The 25,505-nt window shown below is 42.3% G+C and overlaps 1 protein-coding gene across 1 annotated transcript in view; it reads left to right on the top strand.

Moving 5' to 3' along the window:
* The window catches only part of LOC126335258 (galactoside alpha-(1,2)-fucosyltransferase 2-like), a 258,815-nt gene that overhangs the window by 203,152 nt on the left and 30,158 nt on the right, over positions 1 to 25,505 (top strand). The window contains exon 5 of the mRNA XM_049998301.1: positions 16,636 to 16,764. Coding sequence (XP_049854258.1) covers positions 16,636 to 16,764 — 129 coding nt within the window. The remainder of the gene's footprint in view (positions 1 to 16,635; positions 16,765 to 25,505) is intronic.

The raw sequence follows: 25,505 nt of genomic DNA, 5'->3' as shown, positions 1-25,505 counted from the left end.
ACGGTGATCAACAAATAATCTCAAAGACTACAAATATTACATTGGTACCAAAAGGTAAATTACTTAACGTGTTAGTTCACTATAGCGGCCAGTGTATGTCAGCATTAAGCTAGTCCCCAATGCCCGTAGTTGTCGCGTAACAAAAGCCTCGAGTTACCACATTTTATCAGAGTGCATATGCGGTCCTTAGCAAATAACCAAAAAGACATATGTTACAAACAGTGGACCTATGTTTCAATATAAAATTACATGGATGGAGCTACAGTCATCAATAAAATAGCTGACTGGATTATCTAATAATAGAATATTAATTAAATACAGCTAAACACTCCTAAGATTCCCTTCATGAAGATGAATCACATCAAAATAACTTCTTTTCTTTACCCACAGTGTTGTAAAGTATCCAATAGTTGGGGACCTCAGTCTAACTTTAGCGTGACAACGAAGAATTATACTAAGTTGAGGAAAGGTTTGCTGTTGTACATTGGCGATGATGAATGATAAAGCACATTTCAAAAAAAAATGGTTCAAATGGCTCTGAGCACTATGGGACTTAACATCTGAGGTCATCAGTCCCCTAGAACTTAGAACTTCTTAAACGTAACCTGCGACCGTAGCAGTAGCACGGTTCCAGACTGAAGTGCCTAGAACCGCTCGGACACCGCGGCCGGCAAGCACATTTCAGATTAGACGAAACAAATGTGCTGTTTTGGAAAGAACGATGTTTCTTTCGCGCAGGATAGGACTGTGATAAAATTCTGTTTCAGCTTGTTTGTTCATTGTCCACCACAATCATGTTAAACTTCAGTCGTAATGTAACCGTTTCGTCCGTTATGTACTCTTTCATATCTGTAAAACAAAAATAAAATGAAAATAAGTTTAAAATGAAATAAAAATCTGTAAAGTCCAGTGCTGCCATACCATGAGTACGCGGTATTAATTGTTCACTCATAATCACATTGTGGAGACAACATTGTCAGTACAAATGAATGAGGAGGTTCATGCATTTGCACGTTAAAGGAACTGGGTCAATTCTAATTACAGTTCTCGCCTTTGAGCCACGACGTCACGTGTAATGTCATGAATTTACAGTGCGAAGAATATAAGCGGCCTATTATGAAATTTTTATGTGTGGTTGTCTTAGCAAATGGCGTAAACTATGCTGGTTATTTCGAACATGACACTATTTTCAAATGAAACGAGGAGCAATCACATTTCTAATCTTGGTTCTCGGAAAAAAATAGTTGGCTCTTTTTTTCTGAATGTGGCACTATTTCTTTTAGGATTTTATTCTTTTTTGGTACCGCTGTGTCTACCTCGGCCGAATAGGTCAACTCAGTTTTTCGTACCACGTTCACTTATTTTTCGTGATTTTTCGTTAGTTGTGTAGTGCGATTTCTTTAAGAATTAATTTTTTAGGTATCGCTCTCTCTACTTTAGCAGTGTAGTTCACCGCAAGTTTTCGATTCCACATTTAGTTATTTCTCGTGAATTTTCGCTAGGAGTGTAATGCGATTTCTTTCGCGATTTATTTTTATATCAGTGTGTCTACTTGAGCTATAAGGGTCAACTCAAGTTGTCATGAACACGTTTTGCTATTTTTTGTGATTTTTGGTTACATCTTGTTATAGTCTTTGATGCGTTTCGAACATTTTTCTATGACTGTCATTCTGAGGTTGTTACGTTCCTCAGGACCCCATTTTCACACGGTTTCCCTTTAGTTTCTATAATTATACACAATTACAGCGATAATGCATGATTATATTTCGGCCCCATCACGGAGTACAACTCAATGAATAGTCAGTTAGCATCATCAGCTAATGACTCTCAGTTTCTTGTAATTTTATTAAGTTTTCATTTCCAGCTTCGACTCGTATTGGCAGCACACAAAAGGGAAACACAAGGCAGCTCCACAGTCCTCATAGCATGCCATAGCAGGCGGCAGTAGGGTCGCGTGTGGCATGTAGGTGTGTTTCCCGTGATATTCGCCACACACTGCTCTACGAACCATTCATTTCATGTGGAACAGATCGAGTTCTGGTTGCACGCACCTGATCCACCGAGCAGCACTACATCTCCCAAGTCAGGAGTCCGTATTGCCAGCCTCATCGCGATCAACCTCCATTACATGTCAAGTATTTTCTCGAGAATGGAATGACGTATCGCTCTCCATCACCCGTTAAAAACAGTTTAGGTATGTTAACAACATTTTATATGCAGTAATGTATGACCTATAGCCCACCAAATGTAACTCATCAGCAGCTACATTCTTCATCGCAAAAATTTCAAAATATGAACAGTGGTACACTTATTTCCGAAGTATCTCGATAACTATAGCGGTAACGAAAAAGCCTGTTAATTACCAGGCTGTGATGTTAGACTAAGAAGTGGAAAAATAAATTCTTTTACCAAACAATTTCCTCAAAATGGAATTAGAAAGACGTAGCTGAGGATATCAGCGCCTCTTAAAACAGTGTTTTTAAATTACTTACTCTAAAACTAAAAGTTTCACTGAGAAACTAGCTACAGAGACATAATTAGCTTTGCTTCATATAAATAAAAGAATTGCATATGAGGTATATCGGATTACATGAAATATCCCTCACCGTGTACGAGGTCTGTTGTAGTGCAATACGAGGTCTGTTCAAAAAATTCCCTAGCTTCGATCACAAAATTTTTCTGCGCTTACCTTTTACTTATTATGCACGATCTCCTTCGAAATGCTGTCCTCCACAATTGATAACACGCCACCCAGCACCTATTCCACTTCCAAAAGCAGTCTTGGTACGCCACATTTTGGATCGCGCGCTGCGCTCCTTGCGAGTTTTCTTTTATCTTATCTATCGTTGCAAAGCTTCGTCCTTTCAACGGGGTTTCCAACTTTGGAAATAAAGAAAAGGTCCACAGGGGCCAGGTTTGGAGAATACGGAGGATAAGGCAGCACGGTGATTTCATTTTTTGTTCAGCAGTCACGCACCAACAGGGATGAACGTCCGGATGCGTTACCGTGATTCAAGAGCCATGAATTGCCTCGCCACATTTCAGACCGTTTCCTTCTCACATTGTTTTACAGGAGCCGCAACACGTTCCGATAATACCATCGATTAACAGTTTGCCCATGTGATACGAATTCATGATGAACTAATCCTTCAAAGTCAAAGAAAACTATCAGCATGGGTTCGACATTTGACCTGACCTGACGAGCTTTTTTTGGCCATGGAGAAGCTTTCCCGCCCCATTCCGAAGATAGAACATTGGTCTCAACGTCATAACAGCAGACCCACATCTCCTCACCAGTTACGATTCTTTTAAGTAACATCTCGTCATCACTTGCGCGATTCAAAAGTTCTGCGCGGATTGCGAGGTGAATATCTTTCTGGTTTTGACGCATGATATGTGGGACGAACGTGGCGGCAACACGATGCGCTGTGTCAGTATTTCGTGACATGAGCCAACTGAAATGTTTCATTCTTCTGCAGTCTCTCTGACAGTTAGTCTTCGATTGGCAAGTACAATTTTTTTGACGTTCCTGACAAGAGGTCGTGGGCAGTCGTCGAAGGGCATCTTGAAAGAGAGTCATCTTTGACTTCCGTCTGGCCATTTTTAAACCGTGTGACCATTCGTAACACCGAGTACGCCTTAAGCACTCATCACCGTAGACTTCCTGTATCTTTTAGTGTGTCTCTATAATGGTTCTCTTGAGCTCCACGCAAAATTTAATGCAGACGCGTCCATCCTCTAACTCTGCCACCTAGGAATTCGTAAACTATTCGACACAACGTTCTACTCAATACGGTACTGAACAATAAGTAATAGATAGAAAACGATGAAACTTCTGCCAGTTACACATTAAACACAGGCGTGTGCTCGGATGTCATCCATATTTCGCTCCAGCACACCATTGCCGCGAAATTACGAATGTTCCCGAATATTTTGAACAGACCTCGCATACAAGTCGTGTTGAGCGACCAGCACTCCGTGCTGTACCGGGCGATACGACAGATATATGTTTCCGTTTTCTATCACTATCGCTCAAGTGTGACCGAGTGAAGCCGCTTCAACTAAGTTTCTACGTGCTCAGATGACGTTGGTTGCTTTTTGCGCCATAACACGAGTCGCGTCGCATATACCATGTCGAATCGTCTCAGTGTGAAACTGCGCGATAATCTCTCACACACTCGTAGAATCACAATATTTAGCTTTATAATTTTTTGAAGCTGTTTTGTGTGAGGAAGTAACGTTGCAGTGTTGAACCAGATGGATTTCATGTACGATATTCGGCCATGAGGGATAATGCATTCTGTAGGATCCTTTTGATTATTATAAAGCTTTTTCAGTATTTTTGCCATTCGGGCGTTCATTGTTTTACATACTTTCCTTTGTCTATGAGCTCGAACATGTGTCCCTTACCTGTTCATACGTGTATTTACAGTCTAAATCATGGACACGTGTTCCGTTCACATATACTGCGTTATTTTCGTCAACCAAAGCAAGTAATTATGCGCCGCTTTTGCTGATGTCTTCCCTCGAACTTTCACAGCATTACAGCTAAGGTCACGCGCCTTAGTTCTGCCGTTACTGAAATGTCGTCATCGGTATTCACTCTCTCCATTACATCAGCTCGTAGATTATTAGCTTTTCATGCATTAGAAGTTTCAAATCGCAAGGACATTTGGCCCGTACCTGCCGATGCAACAAGGCAAGGTTTAATACAAGCTGGTAGTATTTTGTACAGTATAGTCAGTGCTCAAACCTACAGTATTTCAGTATCAGACAAGAGTAGCCCTTGTTGAGCTTGCGAGAGTTCTGCCACATAGGAAATACAGGGTGTTCATAAATGAATATCGGGGTTTTAACGCTTTATATTATTTGTTTCATATAAAGATGAATCGACCTTTCACCTTAGTGGACATGTTCACACTCACAATGTGCGCATCTGGGCTCAGAAAATCCTCACGAGGCGGTACAAATGCAACGAGATTCCCCTAAAGTGACTGTTTTTTGTGCCATATCCTGGTGGAAGGTTTATGGGTCTTTCTTTTTTGGTGAACCTACAGTTAACTGGCACTTCTTACCTTGATACACTAGAGCAATGGCTCTTCCCTCAGCTGGAAGAAGATGAGCCACAGAACTTCATTTTCCAGCAAGATGGGGCGCCACCTCACTGGCATAGCGAAGTACGCAATTGGTTGAACTTCACTGTACCCAAGCGCTGGCTAGGCCACAAGGGGCCCAATGACAGGGCTCGCTTTGCATGGCCTCCACGTTCACCCGACCGAACGCCTTGCGATTTTTTCCTTTGGGGATTCATCAAGGATCGTGTGTACGTGCCTCTGCTACCAGCAGACCTCCGTGAATTACGAAACTGAATTGAAGCAGCTGTTGCTACAATCACTGAAGACACACTTATCAACGTTTGGGAAGAAGTGGGCTATAGACTTGGTGTGTGCTGTGTGACAAATGGCGCTCATATTGAACATTTATAAGGTTCCAGGTAAAACTGTTTGAGTTGCTCTTTCATTTGACATATCATTTATAACTGTAAGTTTAATACAATAAATATTATAAAGCGTTAAAACCCCGATTTTCATTTATAAACGCAGTGCATTACTATCCAGTCATGGTGCGTTACCAGGGAACATGCTCAATGGTTTTGGCTAAATTTCACGGCAAATCATACTCAGGAAGTTTCTTGAACATTCTGGTTTAAATTTAGATGATGTGGCCGGCTTTCAATGTAAACGCCTAGACCACACGACGTGTCGAGAGCTCCTTCTGCCCGTCACACGGTCGGAGCGAAAGAAGAAGAAAGCAGGGCAGAACGATTTTTGTACTTCTTTTGTATGTGACATTCCATTGGAGATCTTAGAGTAGTAATTAACTACAGCATAAAATATAAAATGTGCAGTAGCAAAATTTACGATGGTCCAGTAGCAATGTAACATTTCCCTCCCTTTAGTGTTCTATGATTGATAGCGATGTTTATTGATATACCCCTTAATGCCGAGTGTCTCTTATTCGCATCATACCAAAGCGACGCTAATAAATGGAAGGCTAATTGCCAATGAAGCTAGGTGTAGATCCTATACGAAGCTATCAATGGCTCTAACATCTATCTCCTGAGTGTTTCGGTTAATTGACGAGTGACTTGGTGTCCGCATGTCTGTTCACGACACATATATGGGAAGTAACGGTTAGTGTTTGGACCATTACAGCCAGGTACAGAGGTAACTTCATTTCTGAAAATTATTTATTTGTTCTGTACTATCTGTCACGTGACGTAAATCTCATTTTGGTTTAATAAACTAGTAGCACGTGCAAGTGAATTAGAAAGTACTGTTTGCGTAAAATAGGCATCATTAGGAGTTTGTGTACCTTTGTGTTCATTATAGCACGTACATACTTTAATTTATTACAAGTTTCCAATCATTCATACGAATATCCTTGCCGGCCGCGGTGGTCTCGCGGTTCTAGGCGCGCAGTCCGGAACCGTGCGACTGCTACGGTCGCAGGTTCGAATCCTGCCTCGGGCATGGATGTGTGTGATGTCCTTAGGTTAGTTAGGTTTAAGTAGTTCTAAGTTCTAGGGGACTAATGACCACAGCAGTTGAGTCCCATAGTGCTCAGAGCCATTTGAACCATACGAATATCCGATCTCAACACTATTGAATGATTACATTTCACTCTTTCTGCAGTATGGAAATTCTACTGAATAGCTAATACTCTGAAACTCTTACTTTATTGGCGATGGATCCACTAGGTTTTATGCTCCTGGAAATGCAGTTGTAGATTTCAAAGTTCGCGTACCATCTGCGAAGAGGGACTGACACAGTTTCATAATTTCCCGTAATAAACAAAATTATTTACTGCGATTCAGTTCTGAATAACAGAGACACTCTGTAAGCAGGGAACAGACATTAAAAATAGAAAATGGGATAGGCTTCAGCAAGTATAGAAGCATAACTATGGTTCAAGAGGCCTCAGAGTCCAACAAAATCGATTCCAGGCATATCTAACCGAATTGATGTAGTAGGTAACAAGGTTAAGATGTAACAGACCAAACTGTAAGGGACGGACAATATTCAAGTGTCATTAAGTGCATTGTTCATCTCTGTCTGTACAAGAAAATAAACTGTTTCCGAGAATTTCATGAATGAGGCTAATTACACGTAACCGAGGCACTGAGAACCATAAGGGCCCTAAGCACAGAAACAAAGTTTTTCTCAAAATTTGTAGGCAAACTACTAGTCTTATAGGTCTGAATAGTTTTTAGCCAAGTCTCAACGTCCTATACTTCCTATGGAAAAATGACGTACCGGTACCCACTTTATTTTATCAAGTATTAATTAATATTTCAGATTATATTTATTCTTAATGTCAGTTCAAAAAATTTGCATCTATAGGCTAGTGAAGATAGCGTCTCTTGATAGCTGCACAGTTTATAATTAATGTTAAAGCAAAATCATAATGTAAAGGATAGATACTAAATTCCCCACACATGCAATTATGACCTGTTACAACAGGTCGTGGTATCATTATCATCAGTGTTATTCTGTGGCTTGATGTTCATATAAAACTGCCGAGAAGACATCCAATTATGAAGTATTACCGCTACATACATAATGAGGACACTAAATTATGTTGTCAACCCCAGATAACAACTGAGCAGTCCAGATTAACAGAATTATCCTATGTGCTTTGGGTCCATATGGTAATGAATATCTGAGAAGACTGTGAGATAACTTTTCGTAAATGCTCATACGTGCAGTGTCGGGCTACATACGAGGCTGTTCGATAAAGAATGATCATAATTTTTTTTGACAACGTACCGTTACTCATCCTCATAATTTTGATGGTCCTTCTGAAAGTAGTCTCCCATGAATGCGATGCACTTGTCCCAGCGTTTCCGCCAGTCTTCGAATACATGCTGGAAACCATTTTTTGAGAGGTCCTTCAAAATCGCCTCCGCAGTCTTCACCACTGCTTCTGATGATTGATAATGCCTCACACGAAGGTGTTTCTTTATGTTAGAGAATAGAAAAGTCATATGGGGCTAAATCCGGACTATAGGAAGGTTGAGGGATGCACTTCACGTTGATTTTTGCAAGATATTCAGCAACAACATTGACAATAGGCGGCCGCTCATTATAGTGGTGCAGCATCCAGCCTGCTTCACGGAAATGTCGTCTTTTGCGACTGATGTGGACTTGCAGTGTTTTCAGGACATCCCTGTAGTATTGTCCAGTTACTGATGTGTGTGCAGGTACAACATTCTCATAAACCATTCCATGAATATCAAAGAATGAGACAACCAAAACTTTCCCAGCAGAAGCAACCACTTTTGCTTTTTTGGGGGCTGGTGATGAAGAAAGGTTCCACACTGAGCTTTGCTGTTTGCTCTCAGGATCAAAATGATGTAGCCAAGTTCCATCAGCAGTGATGAAATTTGAAAGAAACTCCCGATCTTCCTGTAACATCTACTTTAACTGCATGCAGACCTACACGCGAATGTCCGTTTGTTCGGGAATCAACAGTCTTGGAACCCATCGCGCACAAACACACGTCGTGTATAATTTGTCTGTCACCAACGTGTGCGTGGTACCCAATCAAATGTTCAGTATTTGAGAAAGTGATCTCAAAGCAATTCGTCAATTGTCTCTCACACTGACAGCAGCAGTGTTGATGTTTTCTTCCCTAAGAGCAGTAACTGGAGCACCGAGTCCACCTTTCTTTGAAATTGATTGTCTCTCCTCTTCAAACATTTTAAACCCCCTTTCTAGCTGTGATGTATGGAAGAACAGACTGTCCATAGGCCTCCTGTAACATTTTATAGGCCCCAGATGAAGATTTGTTGAGGCGAAAGCAGAATTTCAAAGCCGCGTATGGTTCCTCGCGTGTTGCCTCCATTGCAGCGGTTGGCGATGCTGAACATGTATGACCTTGCCTGCCTCTTACAGGCGGGAACCAGGAGCCAGAACAATGAAACTACTGTGGCGTGTTTGTTGCACATTAAGCTCACAGAATATCATAAGATTGAATTTTAGCGCGAGAAATTATGACTATAAAAAGATGCGGGTTAACCCTAAGGTCAATAGATGTCAGGAGCATGCCTAAATGCTAGTCTCAAAATGGATGACTGTGTGCTTTAGGTCCTTATGCTTCTCAGCAGCTCAATTACATGTCCAGTTACATCTGACAGGTGTAACATAGATTTGACTTTATGTACTCTATTACACTTCGTTACTGGTTACAAAATTTGAGTTTTAATCTGTTTCTTTCAAGTAGAAATTTATTCTGATATTGAGGGGCTAAAATAATAAAAAATAAAGTTGATGAAGAAACTCTCCAGTTGCGAAAAACTTATTTTTCTCCACAATAAGTTTTTGCTTCTATGTGGAAATTATTTTCTACACTCATGTTCATAAATTAAGGATAATGCTGATACATGGTGAAACAACGTTCTGGTGGGCGGTTTGCGGATTTAAATCACCTTGGGGTATGACCATGCAGTGCATTTGATCTGCGGCCGTCGCCATATGCACTCGGCGGCGGGGCTCAGTTGGAAGCTGAACTCATCAATGAAGGCAGTTCTACTCCAGTCAGTGAGATTCCAGGCCCCCATGACCAGACTGCCCATTTCTGTTGCAAGTGAATCATGCCACTATGTAATCCGCCGGTCTTTATCTGAGCCAGGATTCTCATGGCGGCTAACACCAAAACGTGGAAAATGGATTAATAAATGAAGGAATACTGGTTTCTAGTTTTATCTGCATTGCAGTTCCTTCATCTGCGACCATCATCCAGTTGCATAATGCGTTAATTATTTAGCATCCTCTCCATATTTATCTTCAGTTTCCTTCAGTGCGTAATAAATATAGAAATTAAATAACTTGGCTGATAGGTAACAACTCTATCCCAATCTCTTCACGCCTATTGATTCCTTTTCATGTGCTTCAGCTCTTATAATTGCAGTCTGGTTGTTTTACAATATGATGACAATCTTTCGCAGCGTGTGTTTTATTTTATCCCTCAAACCTTCAGAATTTCTAGGAGTATATTCTAGTCAACATTATATAAGCTTTATCTAAAACTGTTGTTGTTGTTGTTGTTGTTGTTGTCTTCAGTCCTGAGACTGGTTTGATGCAGCTCTCCATGCTACTCTATCCTGTGCAAGCTTCTTCATCTCCCAGTACCTACTGCAACCAACATCCTTCTGAACCTGCTTAGTGTACTCATCTCTCGGTCTCCCTCTAAGATTTTTACCCTCCACGCTGCCCTCCAATGCTAAATTTGTGATCCCTTGATGCCTCAAAACATGTCCTACCAACCGATCCCTTCTTCTAGTCAAGTTGTGCCACGAACTTCTTTTCTCCCCAATCCTATTCATTACCTCCTCATTAGTTACATGATCTATCCACCTTATCTTCAGTATTCTTCTGTAGCACCACATTTCGAAAGCTTCTATTCTCCTCTTGTCCAAACTAGTTATCGTCCATGTTTCACTTCCATACATGGCTACACTCCAAACAAATACTTTCAGAAACGACTTCCTGATACATAAATCTATATTCGATGTTAACAAATTTCTCTTCTTCAGAAACGCTTTCCTTGCCATTGCCAGTCTACATTTTATATCCTCTCTACTTCGACCATCATCAGTTATTTTACTTCCTAAATAGCAAAACTTCTTTACTACTTTAAGTGTCTCATTTCCTAATCTAATTCCCTCAGCATCACCCGATTTAATTTGACTACATTCCATTATCCTCGTTTTGCTTTTGTTGATGTTCATCTTATATCCTCCTTTCAAGACACTGTCCATTCCGTTCAACTGCTCTTCCAAGTCCTTTGCCGTCTCTGACAGAATTACAATGTCATCGGCGAACCTCAAAGTTTTCACTTCTTCTCCATGAATTTTAATACCTACTCCAAATTTTTCTTTTGTTTCCTTTACAGCTTGCTCAATATACATATTGAATAACACCGGGGAGAGGCTACAACCCTGTCTCACTCCTTTCCCAACCACTGCTTCCCTTTCATGCCCCTCGACTCTTATGACTGCCATCTGGTTTGTGTACAAATTGTAAATAGTCTTTCGCTCCCTTTATTTTACCCCTGCCACCTTTAGAATTTGAAAGAGAGTATTCCAGTCAACATTGTCAAAAGTTTTCTCTAAGTCTACAAATGCTAGAAACGTAGGTTTGCCTTTTCTTAATCTTTCTTCTAAGATAAGTCGTAAGGTCAGTATTGCCTCACGTGTTCCAACATTTCTACGAAATCCAAACTGATCCTCCCCAAGGTCCGCATCTACCAGTTTTTCCATTCGTCTGTAAAGAATTCGCGTTAGTATTTTGCAGCTGTGACTTATTAAACTGATAGTTCGGTAATTTTCACATCTGTCAGCACCTGCTTTCTTTGGGATTGGAATTATTATATTCTTCTTGAAGTCTGAGGGTATTTCGCCTGTCTCATACATCTTGCTCACCAGCTGGTAGAGTTTTGTCATGACTGGCTCTCCCAAGGCCGTCAGTAGTTCTAATGCAATGTTGTCTACTCCGGGGGCCTTGTTTCGACCCAGGTCCCAAATGTTATAAATATTGCTTTCTTATATTTATTTCCTTACGTAAATCGTAGGGTCATTATTGCCTTGTGTTTTCCTACATATCTCTCGAATCAAAACATTCTTCCCCACAGTCGGATTCGACTCGGTTTTTCATTCTTACATAAATAATTCGTGTTACTACGACTGCTTTTAGGCACCTCATGTATCCTCTCCTCGCAGACACGTAGAATACGCTGATTTTTGTCTTATTTTGGAAATAAACTTGTCTAAAAAAACTCATGTAATCACTTTTAAATATTATTTAAATACGTCAAATGAATGTACAATACCACACGTGAATAGTTAGTTACATGCACATTAGAGGATTAACCTTTATTTCAACAACGCTACTCATTCATCTGTACTAACAATGTAGATTTCTCTATGTGCTTGCGAGTTTGCTACTACTTCCACTTCTGATGACATTGTTGGTAGGTCGGTTGATTTGAGGGAAGGGACCAAACAGCGAGGTCATTTGTTAACATCGAGTATAGATTTATGTATCAGGAAGTCGTTTCTGAAAGTATTTGTGTGGAGTGTAGCCATGTATGGAAGTGAAACATGGACGATAACTAGTTTGGACAAGAAGAGAATAGAAGCTTTCGGAATGTGGTGCTATAGAAGAATGCTGAAGATAAGTTGGATAGATCACGTAACTAATGAGGAGGTATTGAAAAGGATTGGGGAGAAGAGAAGTTTGTGGCACAGCTTGACTAGAAGAAGGGATCGGTTGGTAAGACATGTTTTGAGGCATCAAGGGATCACAAATTTAGCATTGGAGGGCAGCGTGGAGGATAAAACTCGTAGAGGGAGACCAAGAGATGAATACACTAAGCAGATACAGAAGGATGTAGGTTGCAGTAGGTACCGGGAGATGAAGACGCTTGCACAGGACAGAGTAGCATGGAGAGCTGCATCAAACCAGTCTCAGGACTGAAGACCACAACAACAACAACAACAACATTTTTATCGTATGCTACATAGCTTCATTTTTCGTGAATTTATTTCTTTTATTTTGTTGACCAGCTGAAGCTTTGTGATTTTGCCGATCAATAAACTAGTTACAAGAGAAATATACTCATATCATAGGCACTTTTCTATTGGTTAACGAAAATGACCCAGGTTAATTATCAGCTCCGTCTTTGAACCTGTAACAGTTTCAGTGAGCGTTATAAACGAATCTGAAGCTTCGTTGTGTATTTCTTGTCGCTTCCTTTCTCGCTACATTTCGCTCGGATTTTACCTTAAGCCTTGTCTGCCCCTGCAACACAATAAAGAGTTTAAGTATCAGACCAGCGTCAACTAAATTGGTTCGAATTGCTCTGAGCACTATGGAACTTAACTGCTGAGGTCATCAGTCCCCTAGAACTTAGAGCTACTTAAACCTAACTAACCTAAGGACATCACACCCATCCATGCCCGAGGCCGGATTCGAACCGCAGCGGTCGCGCGGTTCCAGACTGCAGCGCCTAGAACCGCTCGGCCACTCCGGCCGGCACCATTGTGAACTGCTTCGTTTATTTACAAGTATTTTCAGTGATTACGTATTTTGTTCCTGTGAGCATCTAACGATCATTGCGGTCCTTAGAAGTTTGAAATTACTTTCGTAACAGGATACTGGTTCTGATGACTCATTCGGGTTGAAGTCGGTTAACTGTCGAAAATCCAGGGAATGCCATCAAGACATTTGTGGAAAAAAGAGTATAAAATGTGTTGAGTTTATGTTTTTTTCTATTAATTGTGGAAACAAACAGCTATCGCCAACGAGTGAAACCCAAGAACAATAGCCACGCGTTCTAGATTGTTTTTTCTTATCGTAAGCTTTCACCATTGTCAGCAGCCGGAGCCGAGACAGCGAGTAGAAAGCGTCTGCAAATTGGTAGTCCTCTGACCTCACCTCACATCCCCCCCCCCCCCCGCCCCCCCTCCACGATTTTTTGTGTGTTCGTTTGTTTCCTCAGAAATTCAACATACGAAGGCCCGGATTGACAACAGTGTCATGACTAAACTTCATTCACTTGTGACACGATACAAATAATCTAATAGCAATACTGCATTCTACTACAATCTGTATTTCTGTTGTAACAATTTTAGAGCACCGTTATGAAACACTGTGATCTGTAACTATAAAATGATAAAAGCCTCTCGATTTTTACACATTGGGAAAAACATTCAGTGAGACATTACTGTACGAGAACGCTCGTAATAACAAAACTATGAACTTGAAATTTGTGAGATACAAGCATGTACGCTATCTAATCAAATTAATTAAGGTGTATCAAACGTTCGCCTTTATGAAGGCTTGAACCCTGCTGGGGACATTTTCAGCGAAGTTTATGAATATCTGTAGGAATAGCAACCAATTCTTTATCAAGAGCCGAAACCAGAGAAGATAGTGATGTTCAACCCTGGTGTCTGGAGCTGATTGTCTAACTTATTTCAAAAGATATTCCTTCGGTCCAGGAGGAGACTCTGGACAGGGTCTTATCTATAGTTTTTACCCGCTACAGCTTCCTCTCTTCTCTTGACCGATGTCATATCATGCTGCCCCTTCTTGTCAGTGTTTTCCATATATTCCTTTCCTCTTCGGCTCTGCGGAGAACTTTCTCATTTCTTACCTCATCAGTCTACCAAATTTTGCACGTTCTTCTGTGGCACCACATCTCAAATACATCAACTCTGTTCTGTTCCGGTTTTCCCACAGTCCATGTTTCACTACCATACAACGCTGAGCGCCAGACGTTCGTTCTCAGAAATTTCTCCTCAAATTAAGGCCTATGTTGGATACTAGTAGACCTCTCCTGGCAAGGAATGCCCTTTTTGCCAGAGCCAGTCTTCTTTTTATCTCCTACTTACTCCATCCAACATGGGTTAATTTGCTGCTTAGGTAGTAGAACTCCTTCGTCTACTTTGTGATCCCCAATTATGACGATAGTTTTCTCGCTGTTCTCATTTCGGCTTCTTATCGTTACTTTCATCTTTCTTCCATTTACTCTCAATCCATATTCTGTGCTCACTAAACTATTCATTCCACTTAACAGGTCCTCTAATTCCTCTTCATTTTCAGAGAGGATACAATTTTATCAGCGAATTTTAATCCCATTCTTGAATTTTTCTTTTATTTCCCTCATTGCTTCTTTGATGTGTAGATTGAACAGTACGGGCGAAAGACAACAATTCTGTCTTAAGCCGTTTCTAATCCAAGCACTTCGTTCTTGTACTTTGACTGTTTCTGTTCCCCTTTGGTTCTTGCATTTTTCTATCCCACTGCTTGCAATTCAAGTCATTCTGTCTTCGATGTGATGCTGCGCTGAGCGTCCCACTGAGCCCGGCACTCCGCAACTAGTTGGGGACATACGAAAACGCTGCGTAAAAAATTTGCAAAGAACGTACAGTACCTCGGTGTGCGTTCAAGAGAGTCCTGAGCGTTTTGCAGGTGCCACCAGTAATCAATCTCCACTTTCTCCCCTTCGTCGAAGATGTAGTTGATAGTCGTTTCCTTGAACCATGTAGGAACATGATATTTTGCGAAGGGAAAGTAAGAGTCATCCGAACAGAGAAGGGTCCGAGGTTCATTCAACCCATAGAACGCAGGCGCCATTGTTATACCGATAAATTATCTTCTCCGAACTTTTTTCTACTGGACGCAGTATGCAATGCAATGGTTGTGTTGTTTGCTGAACTCTAACTTGTACTGAAATTATAAGTAGTGTTTTTGTCGAAACAAAGGGAACGGAAGCACGTTCCAACAGCGTTGAAGACAAATTTCCACGTTTCGAGATACTTGCTGCAAACAGTTTTAATCTGCTAGGGCGTTTCAGTTCATTGTTCCTTACAAAGTATTTGATCAGATGAACATCTGCAACTGGGGAAGATAGTTTACAGAATAAAAATCCGCTGAAGTTCCCAGTAATTTTCTTAATTTCTTCCACGGCTGGTTTCGAATTTTAAGGCCAGATCTTCAGGTGCCAGCAAATAATTGTTGTTGTTGTGGTGTTCAGTATAGAGACCGGTTTGATGCAGCTCTCCATGGTACTCTAACCTGTGCAAGCTTCTTCATCTCCCAGTACCTACTGCAACCTACATCCTTCTCAATCTGTTTAGTGTATTCATCTCTTAGTCTCAACGATTTTTACCCTCCACGCGCCCTCCATTACTAAATTGGTGATTCCTTGAAGTCTCAGAACATGTCCTACCAACCGATCCCTACTTCTAGTCAAGTTGTGTCACAAATTTCTCTACTCTCCAATTCTATTCAATACCTTCTCATTAGTTATGTGATCTACCCATGTAATCTTCAGCATTCTTCTGTAACTCCACATTTCGAAAGCTTCTATTCTCTTCTTGTCCAAACAATTTATCGTCCACGTTTCACTTCCATACATGGCTACACTCCATACCAATACTTTCAGAAACGACTTCCTAACACTTAAATCTATACTCGATGTTAACATATTTCTCTTCTTCAAAAACGCTTTCCTTGCCATTGCCAGTCTACATTTTATATCCTCTCTACTTCGACCATTATCAGTTATTTTGCTCCACAAGTAGCAAAACTCATTTACTAGTTTAAGCCTCTCATTTCCTAATCTAATTCCCACAGCATCACCCGATTTAATTCGACTACATTCCATTATTCTCGTTTTGCTTCTGTGGATGTTCATCTTGTATCATGGTAACCTAAATCTGTAGCGGTCGGGCCAGTCATTCATCGGGGATCACAGCCACGTCAAACAAACGCATGGAAGCTTAGGACCAGCACCCACAGCGCTCGTCTGGACGGCCCGATATGGAAGTGACTATTATTTGGTGGCTTCTGAAGATGAAGCTGTAAGTTTCGAAACCGGTCATGGAATAAATTAAGCAAATCACAGGCAACTGAAATCACAGGCAACTGAAGCGGCTTTTTATTCTGTCAGCATTGTTCCTTAGTGAATGGTAATGTGGTGTAGCATTAGATGTGCATTGTGGGTGCTACCAGGTGACGCATTTTAAAACTGAGTAACACCTCGGGGTGTTTTCCCGTTGCGCAGGAGGTGGTGTTTGCGGGCGTGCACGTGCGGCGCACCGACTACGGGGACCAGCTGCGCCTGCTCTACAACACGGACCATCAGGCGGACGAGCGCTACTACGGCCGTGCCGCCCTGTGGCTCCAGTCCACGGTGAGTGTTCACCAGCCTCGTCCTAGGTACTCCAGACACGCCGTACCATTAGCTACTGTCTCATACTCCACTATATAGTTCCGCCCACTATACAAGACGTACTGGAAATACACTGACTGACAAAAAAGTGAAACACTCAGAAAATGTGGTCAGATGTTTGGTATGTAGAATATTAGTGACCAAAGTGCATTAGTGTCTTTGCGTCTTGTGTTGTCATTGTTTTGTTGGTTGTTGTCGGAGTCAGCGAAGGCAAAAACAAGGAAGGAGGGAAGTTGCGATGGCCGAGGGCAGGAATCCAGAGTGATCTCTGCTTAACACTTGAAGGTTAATTGAGCTTTTTATTTCTAAAAAGAAACGAAACGTAACTGCTTGTGCCTCCTACGTGCAATTACACGTAACTACTGTTACAACTCGCAGAACGCAGGCTAAGTATCGTCTTCCTATTAACCAATACTGATGCTGTCTAAGTCTGCGACCTAACTGGAGCAACCAGCTATAGGCGGCAGGTTAAATTAGTGTTTACAGGGTGCGTTGAACTCTGTCTTGGTGGAGGTGTGGCGCTGCCCATTGTTTCCATTGGCGTTCGGGTCTGAGGCCGTTTCGCGGCGCTGCGTTACTCGGTAGTAGTTGATGCTTTAGGACTGCACAGTTATCTGGACTGCTAGGGTATAAAAGGGCGTGGATGAATCAGACTTTCGGAAAAACGTCGTCCATATAGTTCTGAAGACAGCAAGAGCCGACAGGTAGGAAAATCGTCGCATAGTCAGTTTAACAATTCACGCATCCAAGCTGATGAAGATACTAATATATAGAAGAATGAAAACGAGAATTGGGGAACTGTTAGCTGATGATCACTTGATCTTCAGGAAAGGAAGGGGCACCAGATAGGCAGTTCTGACGTTGAGGTTGATAATGGAAGCAAGACTGAAGAAAAATCAAGACACGTTCATAGGACTCGTCGACCAGAAACAAGCACACCACAATGTAAAATGGTGCAAGTGTTCAAACTTACGAGAAATAAAAGGGTAAGTTGTAGGGAGAGAGCTGGACGCGGTGCCCGAGCGGTTCTAGGCGCTTCAGTTCGGAACCGCGCGACTGCTACTGTCGCAGGTTCGAATCCTGCCTCGGACATGGATGTGTGTTATGTCGTTAGGTTAGTTAGGTTTAAGTAGTTCTAGGGGACTGATGACCTCCAATTTTAAGTCCCATAGCGCTCAGAGCCATTTTTTTTTGGGGGGGGGGGGGAGAGATGTATGATTTGCAATAGGTACAAAAACAAAGAGGGAATAGTGGAAGTGGGAGACCAAGTTCGAAGGCCAAGCGTCTGTTCTTCCATACAGCGCAGCTAGAAAGGGGGTTTAAAAATTTTAAAGAGGGGAGACAATCAATTTCAAAGTAAGGTGGATAGGTGCTCCAGTTACTGCTCTTAGGGAAGAAAACATCAATACTGCTGCTGTCATTGTGAGAGACAATTGACGAATTACTTGAGATCACTTTCTGAAATACTGAACGTTTCATTGGGGGCCGCGCACACGTTGGTGACAGTCAAATTACACATGACAGGTGTTTGTGCGCGATGGGTTCCAAGATTGTTGATTCCAGAACAAACGGACATTCGTGTGCAGGTCTGCATGCAGTTAAAGTTGATGTTAGAGGAAGATCCGGAATTTCTTTTAAATGTAATCACTGCTGATAGAACTTCGCTACATCATTTTAATCCTGAGAACAAACAGCAAAGCTCAGTGTGGAAATCTTCTGCATCACCAGCCCCCAAAAAAGCAAAAGTGGTTGCTTCTGCTGGGAACGTTATGGCCATCTTATTCTTTGATATTCATGGAATGGTTTATGAGCATGTTGTACCTGCACACATATCAGTAACTGTATGTCCTGGAAACATTGCAAGTCCATACCAGATTAAAAGGGGTGTAAGGCATGGATGTAGTCTTTTACCCCTATTGTTCAACCTATACATCGAAGTACCAATGACAGGAATACAAGAAAGGTTCAAACGTGGGATTAAAATATTAAATTTAGTATATCAGTGATTAGATTCGCTGATGATACTACTACTACCTTCAGTGAAAGTGAAGAAAAATTTCGGGATCTACTGAACGGAACGAACAATCTAATGAGTGCAGAACATGGATTAAGAGGAAATCTAAGAAAGACGTGAGTGATGAGGAAATAGCAAAAATGAAAACAGCGAGACACTTAACAGGATTGATGGTCGCGAAGGAGATGAAGTCAAGGAATTCTACTACCGAGGCAGCAAAATAACCAATGGCGAACAGAGTAAGGAGGACATCAAAAGCAGGCTAGCACTGACAAAAAGGGCATTCTTGGCCTTAATCTGAGGAAGAAATTTCTAAGAATGTACGTTTGGAGCGCGGCATTGTATGGTAGTGAAACATGGACGGTGGAAAAATCGCAACAGAAGAGAATCGAAGCATTTGAGACGTGGTGTCAGAGAACGATATGCAAAATTTGGTGGACTGATAAGGTAAGAAAGAACCGGTGTGGAAAGGAATATGTTGAAAATACTAACAAGGCGAAGGTACAGGATGATAGGACATTTGTTAAGACATCAGGGAATAACTTCCATGGTACCAGGTGGAGCTGTAGAGGGTACAAACAGTATATGAAGAAACAGATTGGAATGCAATCAGCAAATAATTGAGGGCGTAGGTTGCAAGTGCTACTCTGAGATAGAGAGATTGGCACAGAAGAGCCAGATGACTGATAACTCAAAAAAAAATTTCTTTTTTTTAACGGTCACTGTGAAGGACACGAAGATGCATCGAACTGCCGCCTACTCGTGTGAGACAGTTTTGTCAGCACCTGACAGTCTGAAACGGCCCTTATTGCGGACCTTCATTTGTCCGGCAGGTCGAATCGTATAAACTCCCAATTTGATGAGCATTTGGAAGTGACAGTAGCTCGATGTTGGAATCCATAGGAACGTGAGGGCATGCTCGTCGTCAATGTTCTGGTAGGCCACATCTGACCACAATATTGTAGGATCGCCGTATTGTGTTGTTCACCATGCACATCGTAAGTCCTTCTCGTCTGCATGTGCCATCTGAGAACGAGAAATGGACTCCCTGCAAAATTCTGAGTCGTCCGCACCGTTGGTCGGAAGCTAGTAGCAGGCGGATTAGGAAATTTCCAGCCATCCGTAGACTGCGTTTAACACGACACAGATGGCTGCATTTGGTTCGGTGTCGTGACTGAAAACCTTGCACTGCTGATGAATGGCGTCACATTGTGTTCAGTGATGAATCGCGGTTCTGGTCTACCTTTGGTGACAGCCGTTTTGGAATAGGAAGGCGACCCGGAGAGAGGTCAAATTCTTTCATCGCTTTGGAGAGTCACAGCTGTTGTACTTCTGTGGGTCATGGTGTGAGGAGCCACCCGCTAAGGCACCAGGTCACAGCTGGTAGCCATTGAGGGAAGTCTCGTGGGACAACCGTAAGTCACGGATATTCTATCATACTACAGCATCGTGGTGCAATTTTTCAACACGACAATGCTCGTCCACATACAGTACATGTATCGATCTAGAACTACATCTACATGATTTCTCTGAAATTAACAGTTAACTGGCAGAGGGTTCATCGAACCATCTGCAAGCTATGTCTCTACCGTTCCACTCTCGAGCAGCGTGCGGGAAAAGAACACTTAAATCTTTCTGTACGAGCTCTGATTTCTCTTATTTTATTACAACGATAATTTTCCCTATGTAAGTGGGCGACAACAAAATATTTACGCTTTCGGAGGACAAAGTTGGTGACTGAAATTTCACAATAAGGTCCTGCCGGAACCAAAAACGCCTTCTTTTCAAAGGTTGGCACCCTAATTCGCTTATCATATCCGTGGCACGTTCTCCCCTATTTTGCTATAATACTCACTAGCTGCCCTTTTTTAAAACTTTTTCGATGTTTTATGTTAATCGTATCTAATGCGGAACCCTTACCGAGCAACAGTTCTCCAGAAGAGGGCGAGCAAGTGTAGTCAGTCTCTTCAGATATCTGTTGCATCTTCTAAGCGTTCTATCAATATATCGCAGTTTTTGGTTCACTTTCCCAAAACATTGCCCCAGTTTAAGTTATTTGTAAATGTACTACCCAAATATTTACTTGACTTCACAGCTTTTAGTTCTGCCATTTATCGTGCAACCGCAATTCAAATGATTCCTTTTATTACGCTTGTGGATGAGTTTTGCACCTAGCAGATATCATGTCTATATCATTTTGTAATTGAGTGTGATCATCTGATGACTTTACGAGGAGATAAATGACCTCATCATATGCAAAAAAAATCCAACCAGACTGCTCAGATTGTCTCCTAAATGGTTTATATAGTTCGAGAGGAGGAAGTGCATGTAACACTTCCTTGCAGAACTCCAGATATCGCTTCTGTTTTTTTTCGATGGATTTCCTTCAGTTACTACGAACTATGACCTTTCCGATAAGGTATCATGAGTCCAGTCGCACAACTGTCACGATACTCCGTAAACGCGCAATTTGATTATAAGTCGCTTGTGAGGAACGGTGTCAAAAGCCTTCTGGAAATATAAAAATACGGAATCAGTTTGAGATCCCCCTGTCGACAGCACTCATTAGTTCGTGTGAATGAAGAGTTAGTGGCGTTTCACAAGAACGATATTTTCGGAATCGGTCTTGGCTATTTGCGAATAAATCGTTTTCTTCGAGGTAATTCATGGTATTCGAACGCAGTATATATTCCAAAATCCTGCTGTAAATCGACGTTAGTGATATGCGTCTGTAATTCATCAGATTACTCCTATTTCCTGTCTTCCGTATTGATGGGACCTGTGCAACATCCCAGTTTTTAGATGCGGATCTTTCATCGAGCGAGCGGTTGTAAATTATTGCTAAATATGCAGCTACTGTATCAGCGCGCTCTGAAAGGAGTCTGCATGATATTGAGATATTCCCGTGGCCAGCAACATTCCCAGATGTGGCCGCAATAGAACATGTGTGGAGACCAGCTCGTACAACTCTGATCCAGTGCCGTTATCCAGGATACCAGCTACCTGTTACAACATTTGCGGGCTAGTTTGCCTCGGGAGAGGATATAACGACTTTATGAGACCCTTCCCAACCGAATCAGAGCATGTATCCAGGCCAGAAGGAGTACAACGTCATATCGATAAATAGGGCCCTACAACTACTTCCACACTTGGGCATGCAGTCACTATCTATATACGATGTCTGTTCTTTCGGACATGTACGAAAGAACAGATACCACATATACAATTACTGTGAAGATGGCCAATGATCCCTTTAGTGCAAATGCACACCAATATCGAACTCTTACGAGAATCGACGAAATACCGCGTGTCATAAAGATAATGGGTAAGTGCACTATATCATTACTTTGTGAATAAGCTCAGGATTTGGATCTGATGGGAGGCGTGCTAGGATAGCCCGTGCAGCTGTGGTGACCAGTGTGTCCGGATGCCTTACTGGTCAGCGCCTCTGTCTAGTAAGGTGGAGACTCAGGTTCGAATCCTGCTCCGGCACAAATTTTCGTCTTTCCCCATTGATATAAATCAGTACCCACTGGCATCTAATGTCTTTAATTCATTTGTGTCTTGCAGTCGAGGCTCACATGCAAGCAGAATTAACTATCTCGCTCCGTTGTTTAACCAGGGAGAGGGCAGATTCCAAGCAGAATTTAATCAGAAACCCCCGTCTCTATTCATAAAGTCACTTGATAATGTAATCTCAACTGCTTCTTTAACAACATTACGTCAATAGCAGTATCAGAACCTCTGTGTTACATGAAGGGCCGTGTTTTACATTCAAAAGTAATCACCACACGCGTTAAGACATTTATCCCACTGGATGACTATTCGATCAATTACTGTTTCGACAACGCGGTCGGCCGCTGACGGATCCCCAACCGCGCATCCAAACTTGCGCGTGCTCGCCCAACTGAAACCGATGTCCGTTCATGTGTTTCTTCAGGTCACCAAAGTAGTGAAAAGCACAGAGTGAAAGATCTGGACTGTACGGAAAATGTTGCAGTATTTCCTTACCAAATCGCTGAAGCGGAGCCTTCGTCCGATTGGTAGTGTGAGGACGGGTGTTGTCTTGAAAAAGGATGCTTCCGTCTTACGGCATTCCGACAGCCCGAGGACAGTGGAAACATCGCACATCTCCCCCGCAAAGAAATCCAAAGAGCTTCACGCAAGTTCCGGTAAGGTCACGATAACCTCCTTCCTCGACTGCAGGGGTCCTCCGCCCGTCTTGTTCCTCGGGAGTGGAACCACAATCAATGCACAGCGCTATGAAGACACTCTGCAGAAACTGCGAAGCGTTGTGAAATCAAAATGCCCAGGAATTCTATCGAACTGAATCATCCTGTTGCACCATAACACCCGCCCCCACACTAACAATCGGACGAGTCTGTGCTTCAGCGATTTTGTTGGGAAACACCGCAACATCCACCGTACAGCTCGGATATTTCACTGGGTGATTTTCACATCTTTGCCGACCTGAAGAAACACATGCGTGGACATCGGCTTCAGTCGGACGAGGGTGTACAAGAGTGGATGCAGATTTGCATCCGTCTGCGGCTCGCCACCTTATACGAAACATGAATTGATCACCTCGTCTCCCAGAAGGATAAATGTCTCAACGCGCGTAGTTATTACTTTTAAATGGAACCATATCAATGGTACCGTTGTGGCTGGTTTTCGGTTTTCATTTGACTGTAAATTGTTTCTCATAGGATGACCGGTACCAATGGAGCACTCGGGAGCAGCTGATTTGCTCGGCTGTTAACGCTTATGCTCAATACAGCGGAGCTCTGTGTCGTGTCTGCTGGTCTAGTCGTAAAGAGTATGCTTGGAAATGTACTAGTCGGAGGATCGAATCCGGGTGGATCAGTGAATATTTTCATTCCGCTTTTGATCTGGTCGTCACATCTCAACGATGTCGGGAGTCGTTACGAACGACACACGATTCGGATTCGACGTTAAGCTTAAGGTCCCTTTCTCTTGGTTGGGTATCTGTGGTGGATTAGGGACACACAAGCCTCCGAAGCGGCGTCCAATAGAGGGACTTACACCTCGGCGATGAGCCATATGCATTTATTATTATTACCGGTCCTCTACGGCCCTGATGGTCTGACCAGTCTACAACATGCCATAAATACATGGAATATGGCCCGCATCTCGTGGTCGTGCGGTAGCGTTCTCACTTCCCACGCCCGGGTTCCCGGGTTCGATTCCCGGCGGGGTCAGGGATTTTCTCTGCCTCGTGATGGCTGGGTGTTGTGTGATGTCCTTAGGTTAGTTAGGTTTAAGTAGTTCTAAGTTCTAGGGGACTGATGACCATAGATGGTAAGTCCCATAGTGCTCAGAGCCATGGAATATGGTAGACACCCGCCTTTCACAAACCGAGACCATCCTTTACAGGCTCTAAAAAGGTCCTAAGCTCAGGTAGAGGTCGAAAATCACACTTCACCCCTTGAAAATGCTGCTTGGAACCCTCCTCTCTCTCTGGTTAAAACAATAGAGTGACAAAGTTAACGCTAGTTAATGCTCAGCCATTGTTAGTTGATATTCACCATCGGCGATTTCGATTGTTTGGTGAGTTGTCTTTTTGCATATTCTCTACCATGATTTTTGGTCAGAGAAGCCCAGCAAACCTTGCACTGAGCTCTCTATTTGCATTTGTTTCTTGACCATGGGTGAGTGTTCACCTGTCCAAATATCGGCAGTTGTCGAAGACGCCACCCGGCTGCATCGTCGCAAGTTGTATGAAAAAAGTGAACTGCTCTGTAAAACCATGATGCTTAATACAATGAACACCCCTATACTGTGTCCACTTCTACCCCAGTTCACTTCTAGTGTCAAGAACACGTTCTCTCTTTTTTTATATGTCCCACGACGACTTTCTGTCCTGTGCCAACCTCTTCATCTTCAGAGTAGCACATGCATCAACTGTCCTCAATTATTTGTTCGGTGCATTCCAATCTCTGTCTTCCCCACAGTTCTCACCCAACAGCTCCCTCTAGTACCATGCAAGTTATTTGCTACTGTGTTAACACAAGCCCTTTCATTTGGCCCCTTCTTCTACTCAGTATTTCCCACATATTCTTCGGCGATTCTGAACTATTCGAATATAGTAAAAGTTGTGCATTCCGTGGTTTTAAGATGTCTTGTCTCACTTTTTGCAGAATTAGGGAGCGGATTCCTTACTTTAGACCTATGTATGTCCGATATTCCCTCTCTTTCCAGCTATTGCTATTCCAGTAGGAGTAATAATTAGATAACACTATTGTTTTGGATGCCCAGCACTAACAACCTGAAGCACTGATATAAGGTAAACGTGCAGGCCATGGTAATAGTCCTTCCCTACATATCCCTCTATCAAGGTAGATAAAAAAGGCCAGAAATTAACTCCGAATATTCGCTTTAAAATCACCAGCGGGTCCTAAGACATCAATTCCATTCTCTCCGTCTCCATATACTAGGAGACACGGCTCGCCAGTCTTCACCGCTACCGTCTTTTGTCGGGGACAAGTGCACTACACAGCGCGGTAAGGAGACCAATCTAATGAGTTCTCAAGCATAATAAAGGAGTCGTGGTATTGCTGCTACATGCGCAATTGTTGGATATGACATCCAACATAATAAGTAAAGAAAAACTTCAAAAAGCATACAAACTGTCATGGGCGCACTACAATAAAAGAAACATTTCAAGACA

This window comes from Schistocerca gregaria, chromosome 2, assembly GCF_023897955.1.
Source record: "Schistocerca gregaria isolate iqSchGreg1 chromosome 2, iqSchGreg1.2, whole genome shotgun sequence".
NCBI lineage: Eukaryota > Metazoa > Arthropoda > Insecta > Orthoptera > Acrididae > Schistocerca > Schistocerca gregaria.
The sequence above is the reverse complement of the archived record's forward strand: the minus strand, read 5'-3'. Positions and strand labels throughout refer to the sequence as shown.